Consider the following 16,595-nt stretch of genomic DNA (forward strand, 5'->3'; position numbering starts at 1 on the left):
TGCGGGGCGTGGGCGCCGCGGGCCGGGCCGGCGGAGAAAGAGAGGGGAGAAGGAGGGCGCGCGGGTCGGCTGCTGCGGGGCGTGGGCGCCGCGCGGCGGGCCGTCGGAGAAAGAGAGGGGAGAAGGAGGGCGGGCGGGTCGGCTGCTGCGGGGCGTGGGCGCCGCGCGGCGGGCCGGCGGAGAAAGAGAGGGGAGAAGGAGGGCGGGCGGGTCGGCTGCTGCGGGGCGTGGGCGCCGCGCGGCGGGCCGGCGGAGAAAGAGAGGGGAGAAGGAGGGCGGGCGGGTCGGCTGCTCCTGGGCGTGGGCGCCGCGCGGCGGGCCGGCGGAGAAAGAGAGGGGAGAAGGAGGGCGCGCGGGTCGGCTGCTGCGGGGCGTGGGTGCCGCGCGGCGGGCCAGCGGAGAAAGAGAACACAGTTTTGAAGGAGAGTTATGTTGGGGCAAAGATAGAAGAAGAAGGGCGGGGCGAGATGAACTGCAGCGGAGATGTTGATAGCAGATATAAGCAAGGGGTCATAGATTGGGCCACTCGGTTGCTGCCTGTTTTTCCGGGCGCAAGTAGGGGTGGCATAGGCGGTACCTAATCTGAGCGGCTTGACGCCGGAGAGGGGGCGGAGGTCGAGGCAGGCATATTTGCCACATAAGTAATTGTCAACAAATGCGGGTAAGCCGAAACCTGCAAGATCCGATTCGTTAGCAGCATATGGAGAATAGAGGGAGAAGGAAGGATTTTGATTATAGGGGAGAGGGTAGTGACAGCGATATCAGGTGAAATGGCGATACCAGGTGAAATGGCTAAGTGGGAGGGAATCAAAAGTGGTCGTTTTAGTCCAGTGGGGTATAGGACAGGGATTAGTTGGCGGAACGGCGTGCTTGCGCGTGGCAAAATTGTGGTGTGGCAGTGATGGGTGTTTAGCCGTGAGGTTTTCCGGGTACCACCAAGTAGCATCAAGGGTGTAGGCTAAATAGCAGGAGTAAGGACACGTTTTATAAGTACACGTTCGACACGTTTTGGAATTACACGTTTTGTTTTTGACGTAATCCACAATGGTAATTTCCTGTAAAAAAAGACAGTTAGGGAAGGAAGGAGGGAAGATATCCTCCTGGGAGTCCTCGTCCTTGAGAATGAAAAGGAGCGCTGAGTAGGGTGGAGAAAGAGAGACATTAAGTGGGGCTTGACTGGGCAGAAGATAGGGGATACAAGGGAGGCGGAGTGAGCAGTTGTTAAGCTGTAATGAGGGAAAAGGGGGGCAATCGGGGGTGATGAAAAGTACTCCAGGGGGGTTCTGCACTGCTGCCCAAAGTTCTCTGGGTGCTGCTGCGGATGCTGTGGGGAGAAGCGTAAGCATTATTAGAAGAACTTGCTTTAAGCTAGGGGAGGGGTTACCGCAACGCTCTCGAGCTCCGTCATATAGGCGGAGGAGTTGCCTTTTTTGAGCTCGAGGGCTATTTTCCGGGTCGTCTTCTTCAAGGACTGCTTGCGTCATTTGCCAAACCAGGCACCTTGCCCGCCGGCGCAGGCGTCTGGTGGTCGATGACGGCAGTGACGGTTGTGCATTTTTCTTTTCTGAGGGCTGTTCAAGGTGCATTTTCTCCAACTTCTTCAGGGCTCGCATTCTGCGTCGGTGGTGTCTGCTTGGTCTCCGTGGCCGGACGGATGTTCCTTCTGGGGATCCAGATTGGCTGCGGTCCATTCTCTGGAAAGACACAAGCAAAACCGCGCCCCTGAGCAAGGAGAGGGGCGGGCCCTTGCCACGTATTGGTGGCTGGGTCATGCCAGCAAACCAGCGGGGCTGGCGTGGGCCTGTGAGAGGGTCCCCAGTGTTTATGTAGGGGAGATAGGCCCTCTTGATCGAATGTGAGGAGATTTAGATGTATGAGAGTAGCTGTGACAAGGTCGCTAGGGGGTGCTCGAGGGCTGTTAGTCTTCTCCTTTTGTATTTGAATTTTAATTAGGGGCTAGTGGAAGGCTCAATGTGACCAGCTTCTAACTGCTCTAAGACGAGGGTTTTAAGTATTTCTAATTTATGGGAGGGTAAATGCCACTGCTCCACCCAGATGGGCTCCTCTGTGTCCCATTGAAGAGGAGTGGGTGCCGGAGGTATTAATCGAGCAGTGGCGCAACTTCTTGGGGGGGCTGAGTGGTAATTATTGCCCCCGCGGCTGATAGAATGTCTCGGCCCCATAGGATTTGGTTAATAGTAGTTAGGAAGAGGGGCCGAAAGGTGCCTGAACGGCCTTCATCATCTTCCCATGTTAAGGGGCGAGCGGCGTGTAGAGAGGGGGCGGAGCCCGTGGCTCCGATGACGGAGGGGCCCTCCTCCACCTTTCACTGAGTCATTAGGCGCGCCGGTAGGCACGATATTTCAGCGCCAGAGTCAATAGTGCCTGTATACCACTGCTGATTTATTTTAAGCACGCGGGCGGGTTTGTGAGGTGTAATGGGAACTGCCTACATTATGGCTTGGGGCCCTGCTTGGTTTGGGCCTGCGCCTCTTGGGGGCGGGGCTGAGGCATGCCCCTCCTAGAGTTTAAAGGCTGCTGTACGGCCGGCGAGCGGCAGTCTCGGGCCCAGTGATAGCCCTTATTACAGCGAGGGCAGGGCGTAGGAGGCTTGCGCGAGGGCCCGCGCAAGGGGGGGTCTATAGTTGGACATTCTTTTGCAAAATGGCCGGTTTTGCCACACTTAAAACAGCCTGAGGTGAGAGACATGGCGGTGGCGATGGCCTGGGCTAAGGAGGAGGTTTGGAAGTCAATGTTATCGCATGCTAGGACCCAATCATGCAGCCCCTTCTCCTCTACTGGAATGAGTGCTTGTGTGCAAGGGGGGTTTGCCCCTTCAAAAATGAGCTCTTTGGCAAGCGCCGTTTGAGCTTGCTCGCCAGTTACTTTTCGCTCGCAGGTGTCAGTGACTCGAGAGACGAAGGAGGTGAAATCCTCCTCCCTACTCCGAGTGAGCCTGGCAAACCCCTCGGGCCTAGCAGCAGGGCACGTACGGAAGGCCCGCAAAGCCAACTCCCCCAACTGGAGCCAGAAGCCTGCCGGGGCGTGCACGCATCGCGCGGGGAGGGTGTAGGGGCCTGTCCCGGTGTAGGCATCTGTTGGGATATTAATTCCGGAGGCCTGGTTGGTGATAATTTGCTTTTCTATTTCTGATTGAAAGTGAGCCCGCCAGTCGATGTATTGACCGGGGGTGAGAATGGCCCGCGCCAGCGAGAGCCAGTCAAAGGGGGTACATAATTGTTGGGATAGCTCTTTTATGAGGTGGGTGGCTTACGGGCTGGTGAGGCCGTCCTCCTTTACGGCTTTGCGAAGCCGTTTGACTTCACTGGCATCAAAGGGGTACCATGGGAGAGGGCGTTGGGGAGTGGCCTGGATGTTTAAGGGGAAACAAGAAACTGGCTGCTGGAGAGGAGGCAGCGCGTGCACGAAGGGGTTAGTGTGAGAGAGGGGCTTGGGGCTTATATTGCAGGCAGAATTGCCGGGGGGGCGGTGTGCCAGGGGTTGGCCGAGATCGCTGCCGGCGTAGCGGGCGGCCAAGGGGCTGGGTTAATGGGCGTGGTGCCATTACAAGATGGCGGACGGCGCGGGGCAGTGGGATCATAAGATGGCGGACAAGGCGGAGCAGAGGTGTAAAATGGCTGCTGGGGGCTTTCCCCAGTGAGGGCAGGGGAAGGGCACTTCCTGTTTTCTGCTGGAGAAGAAAGGGGGAGTTTGCCCGCGGCTTGGTTTGGACAAGAAGGAGGAAGTTCGCCATCTTTGCTAGCCTCGAGGTTGTTTTGTTTAGGGGGATCGAGCTCGAGCGCATTATTTAGTTGTTGAAAGAGGGATTCGGTATCAGAATTAAAGTCATTGTGAGAGTCCTCGGCGTTATGGGGGTGTTGAGCAGACGAAGCCTCCCGCAGGGCGCAGTGGGACGGGGGCCGCGAGCCGTGAAGGCAGGAGCGAATAGTGATGAGCGTAGGTAAGAGACGGGGGAGGGGGGGGGAAGCGCTTATTTTCGTTTTGCATAGCTTGGGTGACCCGATCGATTAGGCGATCATAGGTTTGTGGGTCCCACAGGTGACATGTGGCAAGCCACGGGTTAAATGGCAATAGGAGGTTGGCGAACGGACACCTTACATTTATGGGTGTCCAGGAGGGCGGCTAATGCGCGAACTTGGGGCGCTTGGCGTGCCGTGAGGCGGTTGCCCATTCTCTTCTTTAGGGAGAAAAATATAGGAGACGGGGTGAAGACGGGGTGAGGCTATTAGGCAGCTATCGGGGCCGGTCGCCGGGTTTAAGTGTGGCGAGCAGCGAGAAAGAGAAGACGGGGGCCGTTGCCAACGGCGGGGGCCCTTACCTGTCGAGCGTGGCGAACGGGGCTGGAGAGAAGACAAGCGGCGGGGAGGTCCCTGTTCAGGCGCCAATTGCAGGAGCTTTCCCTAGCTCCCGCCTGGGGTCTTCCTCACAGCGAGACGGGGGAACTCGGTAGCCGACCGGTCCCGGGGAGGTCCCTGTTCGGGCGCCAATTGCAGGAGCTTTCCCTAGCTCCCGCCTGGGGTCTTCCTCGCAGCGAGATGGGGGAGCTCGGTAGCCGACCGGTCCCGGGGGCTCGAAGGTCTGGAGGGCACGCGAGACGAAGAACGACTCGCGAGAACTGGAGGAGCTGGCAAGGCGTGCGCACCAGAGCGTTTATTAGAGGAAGTACAGAGCTTTATATAGTGGTGTGGCGGAAATGGGGGGGGGCCAGGGGAGGCGCGCTGCGTGATTGGTGAGGAGGCTAAGGGGTGGCAGCGAGGGATTGGGTGAGCTGAGAGCAGAAAGGTCCAATGGAATAGCTTGAATATGTTGCTAGGCAGAGAGCTAGAGGAACGGGGCCGAAATTACATCCGGCAATAACAGTATATTTTATTGGTTTAGCTTTTGGTCACCATGGCTGATGGCAGCGCCGTGCCATTGTAGACTCTAGTTGTCAATATCTGAGTTGGGCACCATCTTGCTCTTTGGTTTACATATGAAACTTCTTAACTTACCTGGATGTGACTGTTCTGAATCCTTGCTTTTTCTTTTTTGTTAACCATTGTTCCTTAGTAAATGTTAGGAAGTCACAATAACTGGGAGGGGCCAGTTTTAATTATAAGTTTAAAAGGACTTTTCTAAAAAATGTGAAATAGTAAATTCATTTTCTTCAGTGCTTTTTTCTTAGTGAATTTCAGCAGGTTTCTATACAATTCAAGGACTGTATAGAAAATGTATAAAAGAAATGACTCAAGAAAATGTCAGCTTCAGCCTTTCAACCTCCTTCCTCCCTCCAAATTTAATCATGAAAGATACTTTTACAGGAAAGAGCTCATCAGCATTAATAACTAGCTATTTTTAACTTACTGAATTAAGTAGTTTAATTGAAACCTAAACCTAAATATTTTCCCTGAAATATATTGTTAAAGGAAATGGAGATAAATTATTAATGACTGTGGTTTTCATATTAAAAAAGTAACTAAAGGGTGGGCCACTGTGGCTCAGCAGGTAAGAATGCTTGCCTGTCATGCCAGAGGACCCGGGTTTGATTCCTGGTGCCTGCCCATGTAAAAAAAAAAAAAAAGGTAACTAAAAGTCAAAAGTTACTGTTTCTGCAACAGGAACTAAATAAAATGAGTATTAGTATTAACAGTAGGTGAGCAATGAACCTATTTCTATTTTTGATGCATTTTAGTAGATGTGGGGGGGCCTCAGGGGGGAATGTGACCACTCAGGTTTTAGATTAGATATTTCCATTTAGGATTTGATGGAACCATAAGCAGTGAATAAAATCTTTTGTGTTGCGGGATTTTTTTAATGATGGGTTAAGAAACTAGCTTACAGGCTGATTGTGATTTAAGCAAATGTGACTTGTGAAAATCTGAATTTTATAAAAAGGAATTTTCTATGATTGGTTTGTTCTGCTTAGAATATCCAAATCATAATTTGATGTGTATACAGTGGAACATCATCTCTTCTATAGCTCAGAGTATAAAATACTAACTTTTGGAATTAAAATATACTTGATTATTAAAGTATAACACACATTAGCTTTTCAAAAGCCTTGATTGGCCCTTGTCTTAAAAAGAAAAAGCAAAACAAAACCCAGAAAGATAGAAGGTAACAAAGGAAAGAAGCGAAGTCTAGTGTGAGAAAACTGCAAATTTCATGGCAGCTCAGAGTCAGTCAAGAGGAGGACTTTGTTTTGTAGCTTTCAGATGCAGATGAGGATTTTTAAGCATTTTCTCCTTTTTTCTTTTTACATTGGAAATCACATTGAACTTTGTGTATACAGAAATTTTTATAGTGTTTGTGTTTTTGTATGCTTTTAAAACTATTACTTTATGATACAGTTTATTTATGATACAGTTTATGTGTTTGGTTTTTTTGCCTCGGTATACATTTTTAAAAATGAATTAAAAGTTGTTTATAAAAATAAAGTCCTTTTAGAAACAGTCTTCAAGTTGTTTCAGACTCTTTGCTTCTCATTTATCTGCTGATTAGAAGACTAATGTGACAGGTCCTTCAGGCTAAAGCCATTAGTCTTTCCCATCTGTGCTTTATCATTTATGTATGAATTCAATTCTATCAGAATTTTTTGAGTGTCTTATGATGGTTGCTGTGTGGTGTGGCTGGCACGGAGAAGATCCTTTAAAGAAGAAAATTCACTTATTCATTTACTCTTGTTTTCATTCAGTAAATTTTTACTGAGTAAAAATTTTAACCATGTGTCTGACATTGTTCTAAGTGATGGGAATACAGCAGTGAATAAAATAAAATCCTTGCCATCTTGGGGTTGGATAGGAGAGGCAGATAATGAAATAAATGTGTTTGGTGGTATATATACAAATGGGAAGGGATAGTTACAGTTTTAGATGAAGTAGTTCGTGGAGAAGGTGTTGTCTGAATGATGGTCTGGAAGAGGTGAGGGATTTAGCCGTAAACATATCTGGAAAGCATTCTGAGCTCAGTGCAAAGATCCTAAAGTGGGATGGGTTGGTATGTTCCAGGACAAGCGCGGAGGCTGCTGTGGCTGGAGAATAATGAATGAGGAGAGTGTAATAGGAGATGAGGGAAGAGAGGAATTGGGAGGCTAGCACTATGGAGGGCCTCCCAGGCCATTGTAAGGAAGTTGGCTCTTGCTCTGAGATAGGAGCCAATGGAGGAGTTTGAAGAGAGAAGTGATCTAATTTCAGTTTTAAGTTGGACACTGCCCAAGGGAACCAACTGAGAGTCAATTGAAAGGGATACTACTGAGAAGCTTTTGCAGTAATCTGCAAGAGTGAAGGGCCATCAGGAGAGGTGGTAACAAGTTGGATTCTGGATACATTTTGAAAATAGAGTGAATAGGATTTGCTGATGGATTGAATGGAGGTTGTGAGAGAGAGAAGTCAAGAATGACCAAAGTTTTGGTTTGTACAATTGGAAGCGTAAGAGTACATTAACTGAAATGAAGAAGATTGTGAAAGGAGCAGGTTTGGCAGGGAAGATTGGGAGCTGAGTTTTGGGCAAGCTAAGTTTAAGATGCTTATTAGACATCCAGGTGGGATGCTCGGTAGGTAGTTGGATAAAAGGGTCTGGAGTTTGTGAGGGAAGTCCATGCTGGAGATACAAATTTGAGAGTCATCAGTGAATTGATGGCAAAGCCATGGGATTAGATGAGATCAGCAATACAATGGGTGTAGATTTTTAAAAGGCAAAGGGGGACCCTAAAACTGAGCCTAGGGCAATCTGGAGGTTGGTAAGATGAGGGATCAGCAAAGACTATAATTGAAATTTAATGTGGTAAGTTCGGAGACTCTAGTGGGCATGGATTCCTTAACTCAAGTGACCTACAGCAAATCCCTTCATTAGTTTGTCCAACTACCTATCTATTCTGTATATCTCAAACACCTACTATGCTCTAGACACTGTTTTAAGCAGCAGATAGGAAAGACAATACATGCATTTTAGAGTTTGGGGGAGGATGGAGACAATAGGCCGTAATCAAGAAAATACCAGCAATTATCTTACTGTAAAATAGGTATTGATCCTTTCCTCTCAGGACTGTTGCAAGAATGTAATAAGATTAAGCTCATAAGATACTTATCTCAGAGCCTGGAACCAAGAAAGTGCTCAGTAAACATTCCTTGGTATTATTGTATAACGATAATTGTAACTATCATTACCTTATTGTGCCCCCATCATCTCTTGCCTGGCAACAGCTCTGCGACTGCTCCCTCATTTCTCTGCCATGGCTTTTATTGCCTTGTGCTGAAATTGCTTGTTTATTACCAGGATCCTCTATCATATCGTAAGTTCCTTGAAAGCCAGGCCTATATCTCTTATACCACTCTGTCCCCAGAGTCTAGTGTAATCTGGCATGCAGTAGAACTTCAATATCTATTTGTTGAATGATTGAAATTCCCATATACCCGTAACACATTCTGCTTTCTCTGTCTCCTCCACAAGGACATCATGAGACTGTCAAATTAAGATGTAGCATATTGTCAGCATTTTCTTTATCCTCTCATTTTGGTTTGTATGCTACATCACTAGGGGAAATTAAACCTTTGCTTGGATAAAGAAGGTTTGCCACCAAATTATATGAACTGAATAAACATATCCCTTAGCATATTGAAGTCGGCAAGTATGGTGATCTATTATTCAACATTTTATATTATTATACTCACCGACCTTTAGAGAAGGAGAAAATGATTTTAATAATTTGTAATCTCTGAAGATTGCCGCTGGAATAGAGTCCTTGTTAATAACTCCCCTCCTTAGGAGTATGAATATACTGTACAGTTATTAAAATGCCTAGATTTGAAAATCATTTGCTTTTGGGCTAAGCTTTTAACCATAGTAGAATTTTTGCATATGTTCACATAGAAGGGACAGAATTTTTCAGTTCAAATATGGGAGTCCCACCAGAGACCAAACCTTTAAAGTCATTTGGCATCTGCAACCACTTCCTCCTGCATCAGATGATGTTGTAAGAGGACTAGAACTTGGGAAGTTTTCATTTCAATTATGATTTGGGAAAATGAGCTGCTAATGTTCATTGTAAATTCATTTATGAGGTCAGTCCCTCAGAACTGGGAATACTGTTTATCTCATAGAAGTGAATAGAAAATCTGCCCCAGGGCTAGAATATATAACTAAGCTGAGAATCCCAGGTCTGAGCTCGGTCTAGTGGTTCTGCCCAGCTGATCAAACCGGAGAACACCAGCAGGTGAGTGAGATCTGCTTAAAATCAGGGTGGCTGTTGTGAGGAGCTAGAGCAAACCTTGTTCATTGTTCATTTGGATATTTATATTGCCCATTTGCTCTAGTACTGCACAACCCTCGTTTTAACTTCACACAGTTCAGTGGATCTACAGACTCTGTGCCCGTAGTGCATAGAAGAACTAACCTCAGGCAGCTAATCAGTGACAAGTCCAGAGCCAAATGCAAGTCTTTTTTTAAGAAAGCCTGGACCCACTGGGCTACAAGGTCAGAGTGGCTTTGGCAGTTGGAAGTGGAATACTCCCAAGTTTGGTGGCAGATGGACACAAATCAAGGAGCCACAAGGCTGGGGTGTTAGCAGCTGGGGAAGCTCATCCATTAGCTCGTGGGACAATTTTGGAGATCTGCATTTGGTATTTCTGATTCACCTTCAGTTAGCAGTGAGTCTAAACCCTTCACTGTGGTCTACTTGTTCCACTCTGTATAGTAGTAACTCGGTGATGTAATGAAGAAAGAGAGGAGGTACTATTTTTTGAGGGTCTTTTGTATGCCAGGTCCTGGGCTGGGCAGTTTTCATATTTTATTTAATCGAATCCTTACAAAGTGTTACCTGTATTTTCTGGATGTGGAAATAGATGACAGAGAGGTTAGTGAGTTGCCAGGGCCCCACAGCTGGCAAGTGTGTGTGTGTGTGTGTGTGTAGGAGGGTGAGGTGAGATTTGGTCCACACCATTTGGCCACCACTGGGTAACACTACCTGTAACTCCTCAAGTGTGTGTGTGTGTGTGTGTGTGTAGGAGGGTGAGGTGAGATTTGGTCCACACCATTTGGCCACCACTGGGTAACACTACCTGTAACTCCTCACCAGCATTCCTGGGCCAGAGGAGCTGAGGAACCTGGTTTCAGTTATGCATTTAATTCATTATTCATTCCATTCATTCGCTTCACGCATCACAACCGAGGCTAGGTCCTGAGCCTCGGGAAGACATCAGATGTGGTCTCTGCTCCTGGGCAGCTCCTACTGTATTCACTGTGAGGAGGAGCATTGGCAGCCGGTTAGCCCATCTCTGTGGCTGTGAAGAAGCAGCAGTGGCCAAGGTGGGGGCACGCCAAATGGATAGCAGAGGTTAGGGGACACTTTTAGTTTGGCCGTTGCCCAGGCTGCCCTCCCCTGGCTCTGGTGGCTGAGACTTGAGCACATCTCAGATGATTCAAGCCTGTTGAGCAGGGAAGGTGGCAGCCCTTGAAATTCTTAAGGGGGTTATTTCATATTAGTGGCAAATCTCAGGTTAGTGGATTCAAGTGCTTTCTTCTGTCACCATGATTTCCTCTCCCTATTTTTTCCTTCCATTTGAAAAGTGCAACCTAGAACCTCAGTTTCCTCATTTGTCAGAAAAGAAATGCAGCACCTACTATGCAGGTTTTGATGTGAAAAATCCTGACAAGAAAAATATGTTAAGTGTCAGACACAAGTCTTAATAAACAGCATCATGATGACTTTTGTAGTTAAAATCCCCCATTTCTGTGCCACCCAAGGTATCAGGTTTGCAAACTGGGCCCCTGCTGCTGCTGCTTCATGGAACACACCTCTCCTGGGCATGCCTCTCCACCTCCTCCCCGCTGTGGTTCTCAGGAGCGGACCTCCTCTAGCAAGGAAGGCCTGCTTCCCCTTGAGGCTTGGGAGTGAGGCGGTGATGACCTTGGACTTGCTGCTTGGGCTGGTGGCTTAGGGTAACTGCATGGCTCTGGCTGCCAGGCGGCTCTAAGCTCACATCCTGGTGGCACTAACCTTCCAGCCGTGCGACCTTCGCAAATGGTTTAGTTCCCTCTGTGCTCTTCTCCCCAGGGAGCTTCTGGTGTGGGCTGCCCAGCTTCTCAAAGGATCTGCAGAGCCTGATCCACCCAGCAGCGAAGCTTCTCACACTTTGCCGCACCTAGAATTATCTGGGGGACTTAAACTCCCCCAAATCAGATGTCACCCCAGATCAATTAATTCAGAAGCTCTGGAGATGGGACCGGGTATCAGTATTTTTTAAAGTTCCCAAATGTGCAGCTGAGATTGGGAACTGGCAACCTCCGTGTCTGTCCCTGATGGCAGACCAAGCACTGCTGACCCTGCTGGCATCCCCCCAGCCACCTGCACTCACTGCTACCTGCTTATGCACACGCTGTTTCACACCTGCCCGGCCTGTGATACTCTCAGGGTGTTGCTGGGTGGCACAGGTGTTTGGTAGGCGCATTAACACAGCCACAGGGCATCTTGACTGCTTGGTGTTTTAGCTAATTTATAGAGCAGCTCTGCCAAAGTTATTATCAGCTCCTCCTACAGTTGCTGCTTTCTCTGTCCAAGTGTCTCACCTACGTGTGTGTGTTTTCACCTTTTACCTAGTGCTGTGAACTCCGCTGTGGCAGGCACTGCTAGTGGCCTCCCCAATATCTGGTCTCCTCCCTTTCCCCACTAACGATCTCCATATTGTTGGAGGCTGCAGTGTGCTTAGCTAAAAATAGCAGCAGCAGCAGCAGCTTCATTTTCCAACCTTCTATGTAGGGGTGGCCAGTGAGATGTAAGTGGAAGTGGTGGGGCAGAGCTTTCAAGAGAGCTCTTAAAAGGATGTTGTACTTGGGATGCACTGATAGTTCAGTGGTAGAATTCTCACCTGCCATGAGGGAGACCCAGGTTCAATTCCCAGCCCATGTACTCCCTAAATCAAGCAAGCAAACAAAAATCCATCAAATGGTGCTGCAATAAGGGGAGACTCACATGGAAAAAGAATGAAATGTGACCCCACCATACAACATACAAAAGAAAAAAAAGAACGTTATGCTCTTGGGGGTAGGAGCTGCTTGAACCTTCCTATCCTTTTTCTTCCTTCCTGTCTGGAATGCAGATGCAATGGCGGATGGTCCTGCAGAATTATAGAACATGAGACTGCAGCTGGAAGCCATATGCTAAGGATGGCAGAATGGAACTACAGAAGGAGTTTGTGATTTTGCTGAAAATTATGGAGCTGCTATTCTAACCTCTTGTTACAAAAAAGAAAATTCAACCTCTTGCTTGTTTAAGACACTGCTGTTTCCAGTCTTTGCTACTAGTCCTGAATTCAATTCCTAATTGATATTACCATATGCTACCTGGTGTAATCCCTGCATCTCTGCCTTCTCCACTTAGCCAGCAGCACACTGCTCCCCTTCTGACAAGTAACTGCACATACAGCTGTCAGGTGGTCAAAACTTTATGGAATCCCAGCAGTCCATAAAAATACAAAAAGACTTCACAAATAAGTGAGGTATGGACCACACCCAGACTGCAGATGGGTTTTGTTTGGCTCACAACTTATTATTTATTTATTTTTATATATATAATTTTTTTTTTCTGCATGGGCAGGCACCGGGAATCGAACCCAGGTCTCAGGTATGGCAGGCAAGAACTCTGCCTGCTGAGCCACTGTGGCCCCACAACTTATTTTTTTAAATTCTGAATTTGTGGCCAACATTTCAAAATCATGTGATTCTATGTAAGATTCCAGATTTCTTAAAAATCTGTCAACACAGGATCTTCCTTTCTGCCTGGCAACACGCAGCTGGAACCGAGTAGCCCTTAACCCCCCTTCCACCCCCAGAAGAGGCAGGTGCTTGGTGGTCGGCCTGGGTCTCATCCCTTCATTTATATCACCTGCTCGGCCCTGAAGGCATTTGAGGACCCCCACCCCAAACCCCAAACCCCCATAGAGCCACACCCCAGAAATGGCCTGCTAAGATGGAATTCCTGAATTTCCTTGTGGGTCTTTCTTCTCCCTCCATCTCCCCTGTCTCAACAATGACCACGTTGGGATTTATTTTTTTCTCTCAGAAAACTGAGCATGCATTTGTGAGAAGTGGAAAGAAATCAGCCTCTCAAATGTCAGGAAACAGCTGATGTTGCTTCTTACTTGGAGGCTCCTTGAATTCTCTCACCACGTGTTTTATTGCCACTTACCAAGGAGAGATGCCTGCGCATACCCGGCTCCCCGGGAGCAGCTGTTGGGATGCTTGATTGAGGCCCTGAGACATGCAGAGGACAATAAAATTGGGTATGGAATACGGATTGCTTTGTATGGTGTTTATTGCCAGGTTGTGTGCTGGCTTGGGTCCTAAGCGCTGACTCCACCTCAGTTTGCTCGTAGTGTGGCAAACGCGACACAGCTTAGCGATGTCCTAAATGGCAGGACTCTGAGCTGCCCATTCGCTTCTCCGTGCCTATGAAGTCTGTCACCTGACCCCCGTGCTTCTCTGCTGTCTAAACCAAGTAACAGCCCCTGCCACCTGCCACCTTCCGCTGGGGATTCCCCACTGGGGCTGTGAACTAGAGACTCTCTAGTTTAGACTGATGTATGCAGAAGTCTTTACCTCCATGAGCCCCTCTTGGAAATGAAATAAATGCCCATGCAGATATTTTACACACGTAGGTCTCTGTGGTTTTGGAGAGAGAGAAAAACTTGTGATGATACATAACATGTAGCTATAATTCCTCATGAGTTACACACAGAGGGTAATAGCTGGACTTGAGATGAGGAAGACAGGAAACAGGTCAGCAGGACTGGCATTCCCAGGTCAGCACCAGAGCCTTAGGGTTAATTCCACCACCAAAATGGGTTCGGGCTGGTGGGGACTAATGGAATCACACAGTGTGCAGGTGGTGACTGGGCAACAGGCCTAAGCCGATTCCCAGTCCAAGCCAGCCCGCTCCGGCTGTGGTTTCTGTGGGAAGCAGGGCTCGGCGACCGGGGCAGGCATGTGCTCGGGTTCCTGTGCCTACAGGGAGAGGACACGGAGGGGGAGTGTCGGCAGCCTTGCCACAGGCAGAACCTGAGCTACCTGATGACCCGATCTGTGAGAGAATGTGTTTCTAGCTTTCAGACTTTGCTTGTCATAAGAAACATACTCTGTGACTTGCCTATATAAAAAGAGAACTTAAAATTTTAATGTCTTTCAAAAAAAGGCTTTATTCCATGTAGACTTCTGAATATAGTCATGTTCCAATTCCACAGAAGTAAGATTTGGAGACTAGACCGCTTATCAGATTTTCACTTCTTTCTGTGTCGAGCTTAGGAGCAATGTTATATGGGGTCCAAGTGTGAATCTTTATTGATTTTTCTTGAGAGTCTGGCCGTGTGTTCTTTATTTAAGCCTGACTCCTGTTCCATTGTATATAACGTTATATACACCTGCAATATTCCCAAGCATCTCGGTGGAAAACCTGCTGCTACGTTTTGAGAAAAACCACTTCCATGACTTATTGTTGAATTAACCAGGCATACTTTTCAGAGAGTTCACTCACCCGAACTTATCATAGGATAATGTAGGAAATAAGGGACAGAATTCAATGGCGTAATTGAATCGAGCCCTTTACTGAATGATAATAGCATTCAGGGCCCCCAGCCCCCACTGCATTCTCGTAGCTATCCATGTGTGCCGGCTCTCTGTTCAAGGAAAGTGGCTGTAAATCCCTTCTCGGTGCCGAGCCGGCTCTCTGCTGGCAGCCCCCCCAGTACCCCACCTTTGCTGGACCCTGCTGTGGTCTGGGGGCTGCAACGGGCCCCCTGCCCTGTGGCTGCCCGTGGGGTTCAGATAACATGCGGTGGGGGGTGGACAGTGATGCCACAGCCCCCTCCTCCTGATGCTCCCGAGGGCGGCCAGGGGACACTGCTCGGCCCCTCTGATCCCCTCCCCTATGCCCCCAGGGGCACAAATCACCTGTTGATCAAACCCTCTTTCATCAGCCCAGCTAGAGCGTGCCATTGGCTTGGTGTTGGGACCAGAAGCGACAGGCACAAGCGCGTGCTCCAGCTCGTCTCCCCGAGCTCAGCAAAGGAGCACAGGGGCCGGGGCAGCCCCGAGCGGCCCCCTGCAAGGCCCAGGTCCTCCCGCCCGGGTCTCCCGGGGTCGAGCCCGCCCTCTGCCCGCCGGGGCCTGCGGACAGGGCCCCCCACGGTCACAGCCAGCTGCGGGCCAACCTCTCCTGGGGGCCAAGGGAAGCACGTGGGAGCCGCGCCCACTCGGCCGGGCTCCAGGGAAAGGAGGGGGCCGCTGACTCCGCCGACCGTGATTTCCCAAACACACCATCGATGTTGTTCGGAGAAAACAAACCCTTTTGTGGGCCTTTTAGAAATGTCTGTTTCGGGCATCCCCTCCTTAGAGCCCATGGTAATTAAACAAAGACATGGAGCTTTCTGGCTGCAATTCAAGCTCCCAAAGCCAGCTTGTGTCAGACTGGCTGAACTTGGAAGTGGAGCACATTTTCTCCATGATCTTGCCAATTAGGAAGTCCCGTACCTCTGGACACTGAGAAATCGGGGTCTTTTGCTTCTGCTCCGAAGCGGAGGTGGGAGGGGCTCACAGAACCATGCCGAGCCCCAGCGGCTGCACAACTTCTGTTTTATTTTGTGTGCTTTTTCATAGGATGTAAATAATGACAAAAATTACAAAATGTATAACTGGAAGCCCAAGCATATTTACACATTTGTATTGTAAAGAAGGATTTTATAAAGCTTAACAGTAGCTAACTTTTCTTAGGTAAAGAAGGATTTTATAAAGCTTAACAGTAGCTAACTTTTCTTAGGTAAAGAAGGATTTTATAAAGCTTAACAGTAGCTAACTTTTCTTAGGTAAAGAAGGATTTTATAAAGCTTAACAGTAGCTAACTTTTCTAATATAAAGAAGGATTTTATAAAGCTTAACAGTAGCTAACTTTTCTTATGTAAAGAAGGATTTTATAAAACTTAGCAGTAGCTAACTTTTCTTGCCTAATTTAGCTATTTACATGTATTTTAGCTTCTGAATGATAGAAATATCTAGCAAAAGGATTTGTGTCATTTTATATTCACTACTATGCATTTGGTGTGAGTTAAGGATTGTAAAGGAAAGAGTTATGGGCCCCATCAGGCTAAGAAAAACAACTCGGGACCTTCCAGGGTGGTTATCTGCCTCCCCCAACCCCCATGACTCCTTGCACCAGAAATGCTTGTTGTGAAAATGATCGTTACCTGCTTCTTGCATGAAGCAGCACCTGTGACCCATGCTCGACCCCACCCCCTTCCTCCTCCCCATTAAAAAGCTTCCCCAAACCCAGGCGAGGGGCTCTCTGTTCCTGCGTGTTCAGTGAGCCCCACGCATGTGTGGTAAATAAACCCCTTGCATGTTGCATGAGAGAACGTCTCTTGGAGTCCTCCTTTGCGTGGCAAAACTCTCGAATTCTTACAGTATCTGTTTCAGCGAAGTTACTATTTACTTTGCTCCTATATAATTTCTTTTGGTTCCATATTTTAGTGTCATTTTACTCTCAATGTACTACATACATATCAACAGTGAATAGGCAAAATATATCTACAAGGAACTGTTCCTTTCAAGTGATT

General features: G+C 48.2%; 1 protein-coding gene across 13 annotated transcripts in view; it reads left to right on the forward strand.

Annotated features, from left to right (window-relative positions):
* The window catches only part of LOC143642845 (uncharacterized), a 92,774-nt gene that overhangs the window by 45,817 nt on the left and 30,362 nt on the right, over positions 1-16,595 (forward strand). For 8 of the 13 annotated variants that reach the window (XM_077111737.1, XM_077111741.1, XM_077111744.1 and 5 more), the window contains one exon: positions 12,093-15,807. The exons of 4 other annotated variants lie outside the window; for them this stretch is intronic. In XM_077111737.1, the coding sequence (XP_076967852.1) occupies positions 14,839-15,504 (666 nt within the window). In that variant the 5' untranslated portion in view covers positions 12,093-14,838 and the 3' untranslated portion in view covers positions 15,505-15,807. Of the gene's footprint in view, positions 1-12,092; positions 15,808-16,595 lie in introns of those variants that run through there. One more of the 13 variants, XM_077111738.1, reaches the window with a different exon arrangement.

Source organism: Tamandua tetradactyla, chromosome 7 (assembly GCF_023851605.1).
Source record: "Tamandua tetradactyla isolate mTamTet1 chromosome 7, mTamTet1.pri, whole genome shotgun sequence".
In the NCBI taxonomy this organism is placed as follows: domain Eukaryota; kingdom Metazoa; phylum Chordata; class Mammalia; order Pilosa; family Myrmecophagidae; genus Tamandua; species Tamandua tetradactyla.